This window comes from Myxocyprinus asiaticus, chromosome 17, assembly GCF_019703515.2.
Source record: "Myxocyprinus asiaticus isolate MX2 ecotype Aquarium Trade chromosome 17, UBuf_Myxa_2, whole genome shotgun sequence".
Taxonomy (NCBI): domain Eukaryota; kingdom Metazoa; phylum Chordata; class Actinopteri; order Cypriniformes; family Catostomidae; genus Myxocyprinus; species Myxocyprinus asiaticus.
In genome coordinates, this window is record NC_059360.1 from 31,008,256 (window position 1) to 31,025,138 (window position 16,883).

The 16,883-nt window shown below is 38.7% G+C and overlaps 2 protein-coding genes across 5 annotated transcripts in view; both read right to left on the reverse strand.

The window, feature by feature from the left end:
* map4k3b (mitogen-activated protein kinase kinase kinase kinase 3b) overlaps positions 1–8,413 on the reverse strand; it is a 36,843-nt gene extending 28,430 nt beyond the window's left edge. For all 3 annotated transcript variants that reach the window (XM_051722736.1, XM_051722737.1, XM_051722735.1), the window contains exons 1-2: positions 8,191–8,413; positions 1,281–1,338 (exon numbers count right to left, since the gene is read on the reverse strand). In XM_051722736.1, coding sequence (XP_051578696.1) covers positions 1,281–1,338; positions 8,191–8,286 — 154 coding nt within the window. In that variant the 5' untranslated portion in view covers positions 8,287–8,413. The remainder of the gene's footprint in view (positions 1–1,280; positions 1,339–8,190) is intronic.
* Positions 8,414–11,147: 2,734 nt separating this feature from the next.
* Positions 11,148–16,773, reverse strand: thumpd2 (THUMP domain containing 2). Of its 2 annotated transcripts, none has more exons than XM_051722741.1 (10): positions 16,628–16,773; positions 16,264–16,396; positions 15,372–15,655; positions 14,629–14,706; positions 14,388–14,440; positions 14,192–14,279; positions 12,187–12,261; positions 11,897–12,011; positions 11,661–11,781; positions 11,148–11,558 (listed from the first exon to the last, which is right to left on the reverse strand). In XM_051722741.1, the coding sequence occupies exons 1-10, from the start codon at positions 16,709–16,711 to the stop codon at positions 11,210–11,212; spliced, it is 1,380 nt and encodes a 459-aa protein (XP_051578701.1). In that variant the 5' UTR covers positions 16,712–16,773; the 3' UTR covers positions 11,148–11,209. The 2 variants fall into 2 exon arrangements, with proteins under 2 accessions (XP_051578701.1, XP_051578700.1); XM_051722740.1 differs by having other exon boundaries at positions 15,372–15,658.
* Positions 16,774–16,883: the final 110 nt, after the last annotated feature.

The following is a 16,883-nucleotide window of genomic DNA, read 5'->3' on the forward strand; positions in this document are numbered from 1 at the left end:
ATTGTAAGTGCCTCACTGTAACCTTGATTTTTGCTTTTTTTAAAGAAAAGCAGGGATGAGTCGAAATGAATTTTTGTGGTAATCAACATTATGCCAAAAATGCTATTGATTGAGCTTAACTTGTATTTAACCTGGAATATTCCTTTAACAATGCTAATCTCCTACATAATAATTTGTCCTACATATGAAACAAAAACACTAAACAAAAACAGTACTTATTTGTTGTCAAATAAAGGCATTTATTATGACAAAAAACCTCATAAAAATGTGTTGTAAATGTGTATGTTGTCATATAAACAATCAGTTACTAATTAGACTGATTTAAGTATTACAAGTCTTAAAGGTGCACTCAGTAATTTTTTCCTCATTAAAAAAAAGTTTAAATCCTAAAGACATGAATTGTAATTTCGCAATATATGTAGGAAATCATGACCACTCACATTAAAATGAAGTCTCCAGTCATATCAGTATCCTTATAAAAGCTGTTTTATTCTACATGGAGAGGGTCACCACATGTTAGAATCACATGATCAGCCGAATACTACTCGCTTAATCTCAGTAACCATCCTGTTATTTGACGCTTTCACTCATTGATTAAAGTAATCATGGCTGACTGTGAATACTACATTTCAACAATGGCATCTGAAACGGAAAACTATTGATTTCAAATGATGCTGCATCCAAGCCGCTAGGTGTCAGTGTAAGTCCAACATGACACAAAGACAAAAGTTACTGAGTGCACCTTTAAGTACACAATTCACATTTTATTTTGAGTTAGACATGACTGAAATTAATGACTAGAACCGCTCTGACCGATACCTCATGAGTTCAAGACTGATTAATGAGCCATCATTTGATTAAAAAGAACTGCCACATAAGAGACATTTGTTCACTAATTGAACTACACTGGACGAGATGTATGTTTGCTGTTGCGTGCAACTAGCAAGGAGAATGCAATGGAAAGATTGTTGTCAATTAATTGTCTTTGTATTATTTCGTGGCACCTACTCTTTCTCTCTTATCACATTCAAGACTGTCTTCTTGATTCCAAACCCTACTGCAAACACACAGACTGACTTAAACTGCTTGAAGCTTGCTGGAAATGACATGGATGGAAACTTCTTTGCTAAAATGTGAGTGATCACGCTGCTAATAACAGTATACATGAACAAGTCACAGTTGTAATATTTAACCTGAAGTATAGATGTACAGTGATAGGGTGCTATCGACAGGTGGTTAAACAGCACTATGTGTGCAACATCACTGGCAGAGCAGCTCACCTGGTTCTAGTTTGATGACTTTGATAGCAGCCAGTTCTCCAGTGTTGACATTACGAGCCTGGAAACGGAAAGCATGAAGCCATGAGAGCATGAATTTGTTTTAGGCATTTAAAGGCCCAACAAGTGTTTAATAACACATTCAAACCTAACACTGAATGCTCACCCACTGGTTCTATGACTGCTCTAATCATACGGATTAATAATACTGTACGTTAATAGATGTGATGAGATGGATTTCACTCATATTTAAAGATCATTGTGGTCCAATGGCTAATGGTTAAATACTAAATTGTTATATTTGTATATATGTGTATGTAATTATATACTATAATGTATGTCTGTTTAAGAATATTTCTGAAACGATTTTAAGGAAAACACACACTCAGAATTTTGCATGCTCTCTCTTGCGCGTGCACACACACACACACACATACATAAGACTGAACTAAGAGACATCTGTCTGCCACAGAGAAGGGAGGATGATGTCATCAGAGAGAGACAAAGGGAGACAGAGAGAAAGAGAGAGAGACACTTTCCACCACTTTATCTTCAATGCGAAGTGATACTGAACAGAGCAAGCTATGAAATATTTGTATTGATGGCTGTAAAAAGTAGGACAAGGAGAATATTAAAAAACTTTTAGCATGCACTCACACAGGGCTTTTCAAATTGCAGTGAGGCATTTTTCTCCCCTCCAATAAACAACTTCTGAGCTCTTCTGATGTTTTAAAATGTTTAAATGACTGAAGGAATATACTGTATGTAAGCAAAGTAAATGATACTGTAATAATAAACCATTTATAGTACTATCCCAAATCTTTAAATTCTCACTGACTCTAGGGAGGTAAAATTGGGCAAATGCTGACACTGCTTTTGTGAACGCCTCTTATTTTCACACCTCTTAGTTAGAGATGTGGTCAGGGCCTCTTTCAGTACTAGTCAGCTTTCAGGTCAGCAAGAATGCTGCCAGTCTCTGTGGAGCTCGTAGAAAAACATATTTTAAAGTGTAGACTATTTGCTGGTTTAGTTAGTCTGGTGCTCGTTCTTAAACATGGTAGACAAACCTCCAATATTCTCCAACACCACCACAGCGAGTCTTGTCATGAAATCTCAGGAAAGGCTTTGTTTGAGTGCATACGCGTGAATTACATGGCAGGCACCCAACACACACGTAAACACTCAAACTCCATCTCATACAGTCTCACCCACACACACCATAAAACCCCAGGAAGAGGGAACAATTATGAACAAACAGGATGGAAATAGTTTTGGGCAAACACACTAACACAGAGACACACTAGTATTTTAAAATTTAGCCACTTCCTGTCACTTGAGGAAGTTGGACACATTTAGTGTTTCTTAAGAACAGAGAGCATTAATTGCACTTGCTAACACTTTGTCAACATGATATTGCCCTCCCCCTTAGGTCCAATACACACTTGACATCAAACCTTTAGTAGTTACCATCTGCCACTGCACAGACACGGAAGTGTCTTTCTGCAACATATTGGTTTATTCAGGTGATTCTCATGAAACTTGACAAGAAATTTCCTCATCATGTTTAATCCCAAATCATAACAAAAAAATTAATTTAGATTTTGCACAAAGAAATTAAAGTCTACATTCAGGACCATTAAGGACACGTTAAGGCACATTTTATAATGCAATTCTCATTACCGTAACACATCCAGACATTTTACTTTTACCATTGCCATTGTTTTCAATGATAACTCTCATTACCGTAACACAGTAATTTTTTTATGTATTACAGCAAAAAAATATGCTGTGGTACAATTATTTTTAAAATTAAAATCAGCAAAAATGGAAGGCAGTAACAAGAGAGTACTACTATAATGTATAAATATTTTACAATTTAAATAATATAGGCTTTTTCACTTGCAGTAATTACAATATCATAATGACCACCTTTTTTTGCATTGCGGTAATGAGAATTGTGGTAATAAGAATAGCGGTAATGAACATATCATAATGACCATCTTTTTTGCGCTGAGGTAATGAGAATTGGGTTAATGAAAATCATAATTACCACCTTTTTTTGTGTAGCGGTAATGAGAATTGCGTTAATGAAAATCATATTGACCACCTTTTTTGTGTAGCGGTAATGTGAACTGCATTAATGAAAATATCATAATGTCCACCAGTGTTTCCCATTAATTACCTAGACTGTGGCGGCCGATGTTTAAAGTGAACATAAACAGTGGAGAAAAAAGCGGATTTGTGTTAAAATGTCGGATTTGTAAGTATAATGTAAGCTAATAGACCTGCTGCTGTCTAGTTTGTCATTATAATAATAAAACAACCATAACAAGAAAACGAGAAAAACACTCACTGCTCTTGACTGGGTAACTTTAGTAGCTTTAAAAAGTATTAATGTATTATAACCATAGAGTAAAGACCAGTAGTAGTTTTATGTTGCATTTCTTTCTGGATGTTTCCTTGAATACTTGATAGCCTACTGCTGTTGTAAACTTTTAAGGATGTTAAAAAAAGCACTGAATTTTCTTAATTTTGTATTTTTTGTTCTATTATTTTTAATCTATTTCTATTCATTGCTGTTTTTTTATTAATGACTGTTTATTAGTCTTGAATAATTACTTAAGAACCTGAAACCAGGGGACACGTGACGCCATGCGAGGATCGGATGTGTGAACGGCGAGCTCTGCGCACTTTGCTAGTTTTAATACTTTATGATATAACCGGTGAGATTCGATACACTCTGTTCCAGGAGGACAATATGTTAAAGAATTCAAAATCCTCAGGCTCTGGAGATATTAAAAGACACTTACGTAACTGGAGAAGTTAAGATACAACCCGTTATCCCGCATTTGCACTCGGTATAGACAAAAGTGTCTACCATCCCTGGAGTTCGCTAGTTCGAATCCCAGGGTGTGCTGAGTGACTCCAGCCAGGTCTCCTATGCAACCAAATTGGCCCGGTTGCTAGGAAGGGTAGAGTCACATGGGGTAACCTCCTCGTGGTCGCTATAATGTGGTTCGTTGTCGGTGAGGTGCGTGGTGAGTTGAGCGCGGATGCCGCGGTGGATGGCGTGAAGAACTGTGGTGAATTCTCCAAGAAGCTTGGTACATCCTATCTGCCAACAACCAATTATTGGGAGGGGGAAAGGGAAATAACCTCTGTGCAAGTATGTTTTTCTTTGTTATGTGTCATATTTGAGGATCAACCAACAAAAAATTTAATCTGAAAAAAGAACCTGAAACCATTCTTCCATAATTAACAAATTAGTTAGTGTTATTATTTGTTGTGGTATTTAAGCTGGTATTGAGAATGAAATTGAAATTTTGGTATTGTGATAATGTATAGCCTATATTGTACATGGTAGATCTTGCTGCAATAACATGATGAAAAAATAGATCTCATTCCATAGAGCTATGAGCATCCCTGATGTTAATGGTGGCGATGGAGGATTTTCTTTATTTGACTACCATACGTGACATAAAATAATTACCATATGCCAACAGCCTCCTCCCCTACCCAGACAGCAGTACATTTCTGTCACAAAGAGTTGATTGCATAGGTACACTATTTGGTTGGCCATCAGTCATAATTTTAGAAAAATATACAACATAAACTTTGACATGTTACTTGAGCATGTCACTTAAAATGTCCTTTTTTCTCTCTGGACAAGTTACTTTTTTACTCGGACAAGTGAATTACCGGAGGACAAGCACATGGACAATGATTAATGTCGAGCCCTGCAATGTACGACAGCAAACAGATAATGTTACTGCAGAAGTTATCATTGATAATTATCGTTAATCTAACATTAGCTAAGTTAGGTAACGTTAACGTTAGCTAACAACGTTAGCTGTCAGTCTCCTCGCTTATGTCAACTAACATATCCGGCTGCTTGTCGTGAAAAACAATGTATAACGTATGTAACATTATATCTAGCTAGCTAATTATCTAACGTTAATGTTATTACCAGCGGCTCTGACAACGCAACTATTTTCAGCATCTGAGGAACAAGTTGGCTCATCATGTAACTTTAGGCTATTTGTAATGTTAACTATTCAATTTGAAGTAACGCTACTGTTTACTGACTCTAGAGGGTCCAAGGTCCACCCACCACAGTCTCACAAAATCCTATGGGAAACACTGTATCCACCTTTTTTCACATTGCAATAATGAGAATTGTGGTACTGAGAATATAATGACCGTCTTTTTTCCCGTTACGGTAATGAGAATAGGGGTCATGAGAATATCATAATGACCACCTTTTTTGCGTTGTGGGAATGAGAACTGTTTTAATGAGAATATCATAATGACAACCTTTTTTCACATTGCGGTAATAAGAATTGCAGTAATGAGAATATAATGACCATCTTTTTTCCAGTTACAATAATGAGAATTGGGGTCATGAGAATATCATAATGATCACCTTTTTAGCATTGCTGTAATGAAAATATTATAGTGACCACCTTTTTTGTGTTGCGGTAATGGGAATATCAGAAATTATAATATTGGGGCCTGGGTAGCTCAGCAAGACACTGACTACCACCCCTGGAGTCATGAGTTCGAATCCAGGGCGTGCTGAGTGACTCCAGCCAGGTCTCCTAAGCAACCAAATTGGCCCGATTGCTAGGGAGGGTAGTCACATGGGGTAACCTCCTTGTGGTCGCTATAATGTGGTTCTCGCTCTCGGTGGGGCACGTGGTGAGTTGTGTGTGGATGCTGCGGAGAATAGTGTGAAGTCTCCATACGCACTATATCTCCACGGTAACGCGCTCAACAAGCCACGTGATAAGATGCGCAGATTGACAGTCTCAGACGCGAAGGCAACTGAGAATCGTCCTCTGCCACCCGGATTGAGGTGAGTCACTACGCCACTATGAGGACATAGAGCACATTGTGAATTGGGCATTCCAAATTGGGGAGAAAAAAAAATGATAATATTATAATGACCACATTTTTAGTATTGCAGCAATGGGAATTGCAGTAATGAGAATATAATGACCATGTTTTGTTTCGTTGCGGTAATGAGAATAGCAGAAATTAGAATATTATAATGACCACCCTTTTTAGTGTTGCCCTTGTGGTAATGAGAATATCATAATGACCTTTTTTTGTGTGTTGCGGTGATGAGAATTGCAGGTAAACTATGCATACCTGTCATGAAAATAATGTCACAATGTAAAAAATCTTAATGCCCCTAAAACTAAGCTTCATTTTCTGTATGCAAATTACACTGCATGCACAACCCCCCCGCCCCCCGCACATTCGTCGTGGCATTGTTTCAATGAATGCAACGTCACAACATTTATTTCCTTCCATAGCTGCATTAATTTTTGGCCGAGATCTTGTACTGATGACGGGAGAGTCAAACTACTCCGTAAAGTCTTCTCCAGCACAGCCCAAAGACTTTCAATGGGGTTAAGATCAGGACTCTGTGGCGGCCAATTCATGTGTGAAGATAATTCCTCATGCTCCCTGAACCACTCTTTCACAATTTGAGCCCGATGAATCTTGGCATTGTTGTCCTGGAATATGCCCGTGTCGTCAGGGAAGAAAAACTCCATTGATGGGATAACCTGGTCATTCAGTACATTCAGGTAGTCAGCTGACTTCATTTTATTGCTGCATAATGTTGCTGAGCCTAGACCTGACCAATTGAAGCAACTCCAGATCATAACACTGACTCCAGAGGCTTGTACAGTGGGCACTATGCATGATGGGTGCATCGCTTCATGTGCTTCCCTTCTTACCCTGACACACCCATCGCTTTGGGATAGGGTAAATCTGGACTCATCAGACCACATTACCTTTTTCCATTGCTCCACGGTCCAATCTTTATGCTACCTAGCAAATTGAATTTGTTTTTACTGATTAGCCTCACTAACAAGTGCCTTTTTTTTGGCCACACAGCTGTTTAGTCCCAATCCTGTAAATTCTTGTTGCATTGTGAATGTATAAATGCTCTTTCACTATTAAACATTGTTGTGAGTTCTACTATTGATTTTTTACGATGTGACTTCAAGCGTTTTAGTGATCGCCAATCACTATCATTCAAAAATTATTTCCAACCACATTTCTTCCTCGAAGCTTACGGTTCACCACTATTCTTCCAGGTTTTAATAATGCATTGGACAGTTCTTAACACAATTCCAGTGATTTCAGAAATCTCCTTAGTTGTTTTCTTTGCTTGATGCAGGCCAATAATTTGCCCCTTCTGAAACACGGTAACATCTTTTCCACGACCACGGGATACGTCTTCCGACATGGTTGTTTAAGAAATGAGAAGCTACACACTGCATCAGTTAGGGTTAAAAGAACTGTTGCCAGTTGAAACATATTAATCACTGCAATAATGATCCAATCATAGGCTTATAAGTATCAGCTTATTTAAATCCAAACAGTGACTTATTTATTTTTGGCCAGGGAGAGTATAATTTCTTATTTTTCAGGACCAGGACATTTTCTTGAGAGGTTTCATGAGAATGACCCATTCGCTCTTAATTTACTACACATACATTTCACAGCAGCATAAAGGAGACACAGTGCAAAGTAAAGAGCTTGAGGTTTGACAGCCCTGCACTGGCTTTCTATAGCTGCAAGGCCATGTTTACTATAGAAATAAATGTCTCTAGAGGCTTTCAGCAAATTACAACATGTCACTACAAACACAGAGACAAACATATACAGGTCCAGTCTAAACACACATCTGCTGTCTTCTGCAAACACTGGTTACATTGGTGATTTCACTGGCTGTCTCACAACCTTGTGAGCTGCTTGCAGGCAGCATTTTTGGGCATTATATGCGCATTCCGAGGGTTCGCTACGAGCCTATAATGCCCAAACATGCAGTCTACGTACTTAAGCAGCTCACTAGGTTGTGAGACACAGCCAGTGTGTTGTTGCTGTGGATCTCTACCTTGTACACATCCCCATAGGTTCCGCTCCCGATCCGCTGGATCAACTCAAAGTCCTCCTGTGGGTTTCTCCGAGACAGATCCAGACTTAAATTCATCTTGAGATTTAACGTTTGCTCCCTCCGCTTTATTTATGAGGTCCCGATGTCAGAAACGGGAGGGGGGCGATGATTGCAGAGACATTCAGTACGGAGGGATATGACTATCCAGTCCCACCGAACTACAACAACATGGCCTCCTGTGCGCATGCGCGATGTGAACATTAAAACAATGCACTGAGCTAGAAAAGCAAGGTGTTGAAGAGCGTGGTTGGGTGGCACAGGATGAACGTTTGGGTAATAAGTGGGTGTTGTCACAAACATGTAAATAATCTTAACATTTACCTCTACGTATATATACACACGCACACACTGACATGTTACACATACGGTCGTAATCATACAATAGACATAAATATAATGAAATGGCCTTAACATCTATTAATAATCTAACGCCGGTTTCATATACACCGTGAGCGGGGCGTGAACAGCGCGTTTCCGTTTCGACGCCGCTGTGAGAGCGCGGATAGTTTCTGCGCCGGGCATATTTTTGCCGCGCTGCTCTGGATGCAGTAGAAAACTAAAATAATCAGGATTTTTTAGAAAAGCAAAAACAAATAAACAATATTTAAACCGAACCAACTATACACTGCAATTTATAGGTCTGCTTCTTGACCAACCTTTTTGATAATTTCTGTCGTTCCCCATTCAAGTATATAGTAGCTGTACTTTTATGTCGCTTGTTTACAAAGAAAATAGCTGCCCAGCCTGCCCGAGAGCGTTCCAAAGATGACCGACTGGCCAATGTAAAAGCCCAAACGCAACGCGTTGCTAACGCCTATTAATAATGTTAATTATGTTTATCTCACACACACACACACAGAGAGAGAGAGCGCTCTGGAAATAAGAGACCACTGCAAAATTATCGGTTTCTCTGGATTTACAGGTATGTGTGAGTAAAATGAAACTTTTTGTTTTATTCTAAAAAGTACTGACAACATTTATTAAAAATATTGTCATTTAGAGCATTTATTGTTAGAAAATGACAACTGGTCAAAATAACAAAGATGTAGTGTTTTCAGTCCTCGAATAATGCAAAGAAAACAAGGGCATATTCATTTTTAAATAACACAATACTCGTTTTAACTTGGGAAGAGTTCAGGAATCAATATTTGGTGGAATAACCCTGATTTTTAATCACAGCTTTCATACGTCTTGTCATGCTCTCTACCGGTTTTTCACATTGCTGTTGGGTGACTTTATGCCACTCTTGGCACAAAAATTCAAGCAGCTCAGTTTTGTTTGATGGCTTGTGACATCCATCTTCCTCTTGATCACATTCCAAAGGTTTTCAATGGGGTTCAGGTCTGGAGATTGGGCTGGCCATGACAGGGTCTTGATCCGGTGGTCCTCCATCCACACCTTGATTGACCTGGCGGTGTGGCAAGGAGCATTGTTCCAATCCTCAGAGTTGGGGAGCATTGTCAGAGAAGGAAGCATGTTTTCTTCCAGGATAACCTTGTACGTGGCTTGATTCATGCGTCCTTTACAAAAACTAATCTGCCCGATTCCAGCCATGCTAAAGCACCCCCAGATCATCACCAATCCTCCACCAAATTTCACAGTGTGTGTGACATTGGGGCTTGAAGGCCTCTCCAGGTCTCAGTCTAACCATTAGATGACCAGCACAGCAAAGCTGAAAACTGGACTCAAAGAAAATTACCTTACTCCAGTCCTCTACGGTCCAATCCTTATGGTCTTTTGCAAACCTCAGCCTGGCTCTTTTTTGCTTCTCATTGATGAAGGGCTTTTTTCTAGCTTTGCACGACTTCAACCCTGCCACTAGGAGTCTGTTTCGAACCGTCCTCACTAAGCACTTCACCCCAGCTGTCGTTTGCCATTCTTTTTGTAGGTCACTTGATGTCATCCTATGAGCGACATTCGATGAGTTGGCGGTCATCCCGGTTAGTGGAAAGTCGTTTTCACCCTCTGCCAGTCTGTAGCTTTGTTGTCCCCAATGTCTGCTGCTTGACCTTGTTCTTATAAACCGCTGTCTTTGACATTTTAAGGATGGAAGCAACCTGACGCTCACTGTATCCCTCTGCCAGTAAAGCCAGAAATGAACTCTTCTTTTCCTCACTAAAAACTTTTCTTTTCAACTCTTTTGGCATGGTCAATAGTTATTTTTTTTATTCCAATTACTTGTGAGGTACTACTAGCACTGTTTTTGCCATCCAGTTGGTCCTATTACAAAAGGATAGTGTTGACTACAGCAGTGGTTTTTATACTTGTCCTCGTTAAATAAGATTTGGTTCAGGTGATCACATAATCAGTACCTCATAAAGTAGAATGAGGCGCGCTTGTGTTGGAATTTAACAGACACTGGAATAGAATGGCTGCCATACATTTTGAGATGCTGATGTAAGAAAAAGAGTGGTCTTTTAATTTTTTCCAGAGCTATATATATATATATATATATATCTCATATTGTTATTTTACAAACTTGGTTTAGGGTTCTTCCAAAATTCCTTAAATCTATTTGACACCACTCTTTCTCTCTCACTATCTGTCTGTCTGTCTTCACAAACTTTACCGATATAGTTTGATTTAAAATAATTAAACACTTTTGTCCTTTGTTGAAACTTGTCTTTTAACACTGCCAACTAACCCAAAACTATTTTTTTTTTTTTTTAAGTATGAAAAAGTACCATGTTATACCATTGTATCCTTTTGAAAGTACCATGCAGTACCATTTGCATGTTTCACTTTATGGCACTTAAACATTTTATTAATTTGGTAAAATTTTAGTAAGGTCAGTCTCCCCTTTTCCCATAGACTCTTAATTTGTGAATATAGTGTTACTTACAACTGAAATGTAATATTAATGGGGGGAAAAAAGAACAATACTTTATAAAGATCTCTATAAAACACTTTATTAGAATTTTGGTCATTTGTTGTCTGATTGTCAGGGTGAGTTTGTGTTTCAGTGTGTCTGAGTTTGTTTTTCTGATTGTATTTTGGTGTATACTTGTATAAATGCGTCTGTGTTCCCCAGACTAACCTTGTGTGACCTCTGTGCTTGTAATGAGCTGATTAATATTGGTGTATTTGAAGTTTCAGAGCATGATTTGTGAAATGTTATGGTTTTTGGTGTGTCTTTGCATTCATTGTGTGTGTTTGAGGGGTCTGTGTTACCACTGTGTATGTCTGAGGAGTTTGTATGCTGGTTATGTGTGCTTGGGTTGTGTTCATGTGTGCAAATTATCTTCTTGAGTTGAGCTGAAAGCTGTAAACTCAGTAACAGAACTAGATGACCACCAACACGAAGTACCCTGCAAGAAGAAAAACACATTCACTATACAACATCCATAATTTCAATGCACTTCTGCACAGAAGAACCTATGTCTTTAAAAACCATAACACACACTCCCTACCTCTCCATCTCTCTCAGTAAGTGTGGCAGGGCCCTTGGCATGTCAATGCTGCAACTGAACTTCCTGCCAAATGGAACATCACACAGCACAGCATCAACCACTCCATCTGCTAAAGGGATCTCTGAGGAAAAGAACAAATATGTATTAATAAGGCAGACATGGCACACTTCATTTACTTAATATCCTATGAAAGTATGCAGTCTAGTAGATAGTGATAATGAAAGAGTTTGTCAAACCCATGACAGAAGACTGAAGTAGCTGCAATCTTCCTTCCATTCCAGCTGCTTTTATGTTATCTGCTGCCTTCTGTAACTGAGACATGTCTGTATCCATGCCTAAAAATATAGCATTCTGCACACACACACACACACACACAAACACACGCACAATGTTAACAGTGAGATGTGTATGATTTCAGAGAAGTGTGTGACGTGCTACTGTAAAAACTACACATGGCCTTTAGATCTGTTTGTTTTTGTGTGTGTGTGTGTGTGTGTGTGTGTGTGTGTGTGTGTTGAGAACATACAGAATACTCTTGGGCTGCTTCCAGCAACACAGCACCAACTCCACACATTGGGTCTAAAATCACACAATCATTTAGCTGGAGAGAGAGAGATCACAAAAATTATGAGAAACAAAAGGCTGTTGTTTTGCTTGTCTGATCTAAAAAGTATATTTGGGTAGTTTTTGGTCTTTTGCAGTTCACTTAAATAGTTCAGTAGAATGACAAATTAATCTTTAAAACTTCAAATATTCTATGTATTAAAACAAACTTGTATTATACAAAAATATTACACATAAAATATCTTAAAATACCTTCTCTTAAGCCATTCATAGGTTGCTTTCCCAGAAAAGTGTTAACACTGTGGCGCTATCAAAACATTGCTCTGTTTGTTTGAGCATGCATTATCTCAACCATTGCCGTGAGTTTAGAGCGGGACTGCCAGTTTGTGCGAACAAAGGGGTAGCTTTCAGAAAATCTGTTTGAAAACAGTCATTAGCTGTGTTCCATTTCATGCAGCCCTCTGCAGACCGATCAGCACTGGACTTGAAGCAGTGTTTGTCGGTTAGAAATTTTGTCTGACTTGAGATGGCGTCACTGCCACATAACCGTTACATATGACATCAAAGTACTGTGAGAGTGATTCGAGAGCTCAGCAGGCGCAGTTTTCTACTGAGTGGCTGCACAAGCTCTGATGACGACAGCTTATTCGCAATTTGTCAGATCTCTCTGATGTGTTTCATGGGCTGAGTTTGCAATTCCATACTGCACAAACTACTCCTAGTAGATATCAATCTATGGCAGAAATAGTAAGAGTAGCATAGTAGTATGCTCTTACCAAGGTGTTTATTCTGTCACTTTCTGTTCCACTAAACTATCAAAATCTGTGTTCTTATTACAGTACATCATGTTCATATATACCAGCAGCCATATCACCCTGTAGCTCGAGACTGGTTGCCCACTGAAGCTAAGCAGGGTTGTAGCTTGGCCAGTACCTGGATGGGAGACCTCCTGGGGAAAACTATGGTTGCTGCTGGAAGAGGTGTTAGGGAGGCCAGCAGGGGGTGCTCACCCTGCAGTCTGTGTGGGTCCTAATGCCCCAGTATAGTGAAGGGGACACTATACTGCAAAAAGGCTGAGAGATGAATGAGAAGTTAAACTGAGGTCCTGAATCTCTGTCGTTATTAAAGATCCCAGAGCACTTCTTGTAAAAGAGTAAGGGTGTAACCCTGGTGTCCTGGACAAATTGGCCCTTCTCTATCATGGCCTCCTAATAATCCCCACATGTCAATTGGCTCTATAACTCTACTTTCTCCTCACCACCATTAGCTAGTGTGTCTGAAAAAGTGTGATATAAATACAACATTCATATAACGTTGTATTATGTATATCATAATAAAATCATGTTTATTCAAAATGAATAGAAATACTGACACCTTTATTGGTATTAAAATATTATAAGCTTTTATTGGACTTCTTGTACACACAGCAGGCACTGTATTAGCAGCACATAACCTTTTCAAATAAATAATTCGACTGAATTCGACTTCGTCTGCAATAAAGAAAGCAAACATCGGGCGATCTTCCATGTCTGATGGAGGTTCAGAACACAATGGGAAGTGCAAAGTGTCCGGCTTGACGGCTCTCTTTTCAACTCCTCCCCCAAATGCAACAGGCAAATCTCGCCTACTGGTTTGTCAAGATGCAGTTCAAGTCGAACACACCTAATAATTTTGCAATTCCATTTGGTGACAATAGTTGCATTAAAAGTACACATATTACCATTAAAATACTTTAAGAGGGAGCATGGCATGCTACACTGCAGGACATCATTGACACAGCTTGACATGTCATGTCAACTACCCATTCAATCTCTGTGTTTTTTACTTCCAAAGACAATCTGAGACCAAGAATGTTCTCACCCCTCACTCCAAGAAACTCTAGATTGTGTTGTAATGGTACTGATTTAATGATTGATTCCAACATATATGCGTGCATTTGCCTGTTTGAAGGTAATTCTAGACCTCACCTGTTTAGGGCAAATAGAGGTCATGGCCCAGGCTATTGTAGAACGCAACCCGTTGTGTTTCATATAACAACGGCTGGCCAGAGGATGTCTGAGAAATACACACACACACACACACACACACACACACAGCATTAGACCCAAACTGACAGACTTTCAAACATAAATTGTGGTTCAATTACAAGGTAAAGATACTTACTTCAAGAGAGGGATGCCTACAACACAATGGTCATCACTTAAATACACATTTACCTAGTTCCACAAAGAGACAACCCAAAAATAACATTTATAACTGTTGTGCATTTGTTATGCATGCTTGTGCATATCTAGTACGTGTTTGCATGCATGATTATGCATAAACGTATGCATAACTATGGGTCTTCGTTTAAGTTATGCACCTGTCTTTTTATGTACCTGTCAGAGTGTGTATGTTTGTATACCTCAAGAATGGGATCTCTCAGGTCTACCTTCCACCCAAGCTGTTCTTTGATGGCCATCCCAATCATACGACTCAGTATCTAAGCACAGACACAGAACCATTGGCACAAGGTTTATAAATGCATATCTATGTTTACAGAACACAGTACACATTTTTTTATCCACATAATGTTTGGGTGTTTCTTCAAATATGGGTGCTTTTGGCCCTGAACTTTTTGAAAATACAGTCTCTTGAAACACGCTTTTCACACTCTCACTCTTGGTAGGAGACACTGTTGTGTCTTTGGTAAACAAGTATACAAACTTTTTTATTAGGGGCCGATTTGTTAATTGTGTTGGAAATGACGCCACAACTTTGGGACATTTATAATTTTTCCAAAAATGTATACAAATCATATTTACACAATAAATATTGAAATAGTTTGGTTATTTTACTCTTTGTTCAGAGCATAGTTTACCATGTAATAATTCATATTTTCTCATGGATTTTCCAAGTTTAAGATGAAAAGATTAGGTCTGAAACAAGGGTAAAACCTATACATAAAGGATTTGAAAAGCAGCAAAAATAAATCATGGTAAAAAGTTTCCAAGACAGTTTTAATGTGACCTTCATATAATAAAAAGGTCATACCCCTAGGTCATAAAAGTGTCCAAAGTTGAAGAAACACCCATACATACAAAACTTTAAAACACGCCATGGCATTTTGAAAAGTACTGTATATTAAAAAGCACAGCACACACATACCTGAGTGGTATAAGAGCGAGCAATCACTCCACTACACCGGCAGCTCACTCTAAAGGATTTTGGGTGCTGATCTAACTCCTTTCCCATTTCATTGTGTCCGTCTAAGTGTCTACTGGAAGAAAGAGTGTCTAAACTCTCCTCCCCATCTTCCTTTCTCTTTCTCTTCTGTCCACGCTGCTGGTTGTACTGAAGCTCTGTCTGTAATGCTCTCCAGGTTAAGAAGGTTTGCCTCCAAATGTCTGGATCTCCCACAATGCTTTGCTGTATAACACCAGCTGCCTTTGCTACTACAATAAAAACAGAAGAGAAGCTCAGAAAAAAAATGGGTTGCCATTTTATAGTACATATTATATAAAAAAATTAAAAAAAAAAAAACACAGCACACTTGATAAATTATCAGCAGGTGCATAGGAAAAACAATAGTACATATTATAAAATGCATAGTTCTTTTTTTACCATAAATCTCCACTTTCACTGTCAAAATGTGAAAGAATGTGACAGTGTATAGTACAAAAGTACTTTATACATTGATATATTATATTGATCTGTTTCTCACCCACACCTATCATATCCTGAAGATATGTATTTAACCACTGGAGTCATATGGATTACTTTTATGTGGCCCTTATGTGATTTTTGGAGCTTCAAATGTCTGGTCACCATTTACTTGCATTGTAAGGACCCACAGAGCTGAAATATTCTTCAGTGCTCTGCAGAAGAAAGTACATCATACACATCTGGGATGGCATGAGTCTGAGCAAATGATTAGAAAATATTTGGGTGAACTATCCCTTTAATGAAAGGTTGCATGTGGCAGAAAAAAATCCTCATTATGATGTAATCCCTGCTCAACCAAAAGGAAGTTGCACTGCAGTGTCACTTCAACACACACCTGGGTTGTTTGGAAGGGAAATGGGTTCAGTTCTGTGCAGGAGGAGGAAGAGCCTTTCTCCAGATTTGAGCTGTGTCACAGTGTGTAGATCAGCATTACTGCAGAAAAACACTCTGCCTGGAATCTGCTCCACCTGACAAACAGCACATGATGGGGTAGTGACAATAACACATTCAAAACACTTTTCATCATAATGGGAATGTTGATCATAGCAGATATTTCATAATCAACTAATGCACCGTGATATGCAGAAAAGCTTTACGGTCAATCTATCTAGAGCTCTTGTTTTGGATTAGAATGATTTGTATTCATTGTATGTACTTCCACATATTTATGTTATGAATAACCCCATTTATATGCTCACTTCAATAGCGCAGAGTTTGCGTTGGACCTCCTCGGCCAGCAGCTCCTCCATCCCTGCGCCTGCTGTGCAGTAGAAACGTCTCATCACCACCGCAACACGTGTACTTTATTATTAAAAATACAAGCAACATGCAAGTACAATCAATATTTTATTCCACTTCCGGTTTCATCCTTCTTCAAATTAAACCTCTTCCTACAAACGTACTTTCTAAATATAGATATGACGCTTAAAGAGTCAACATTCATGTTAAATAATT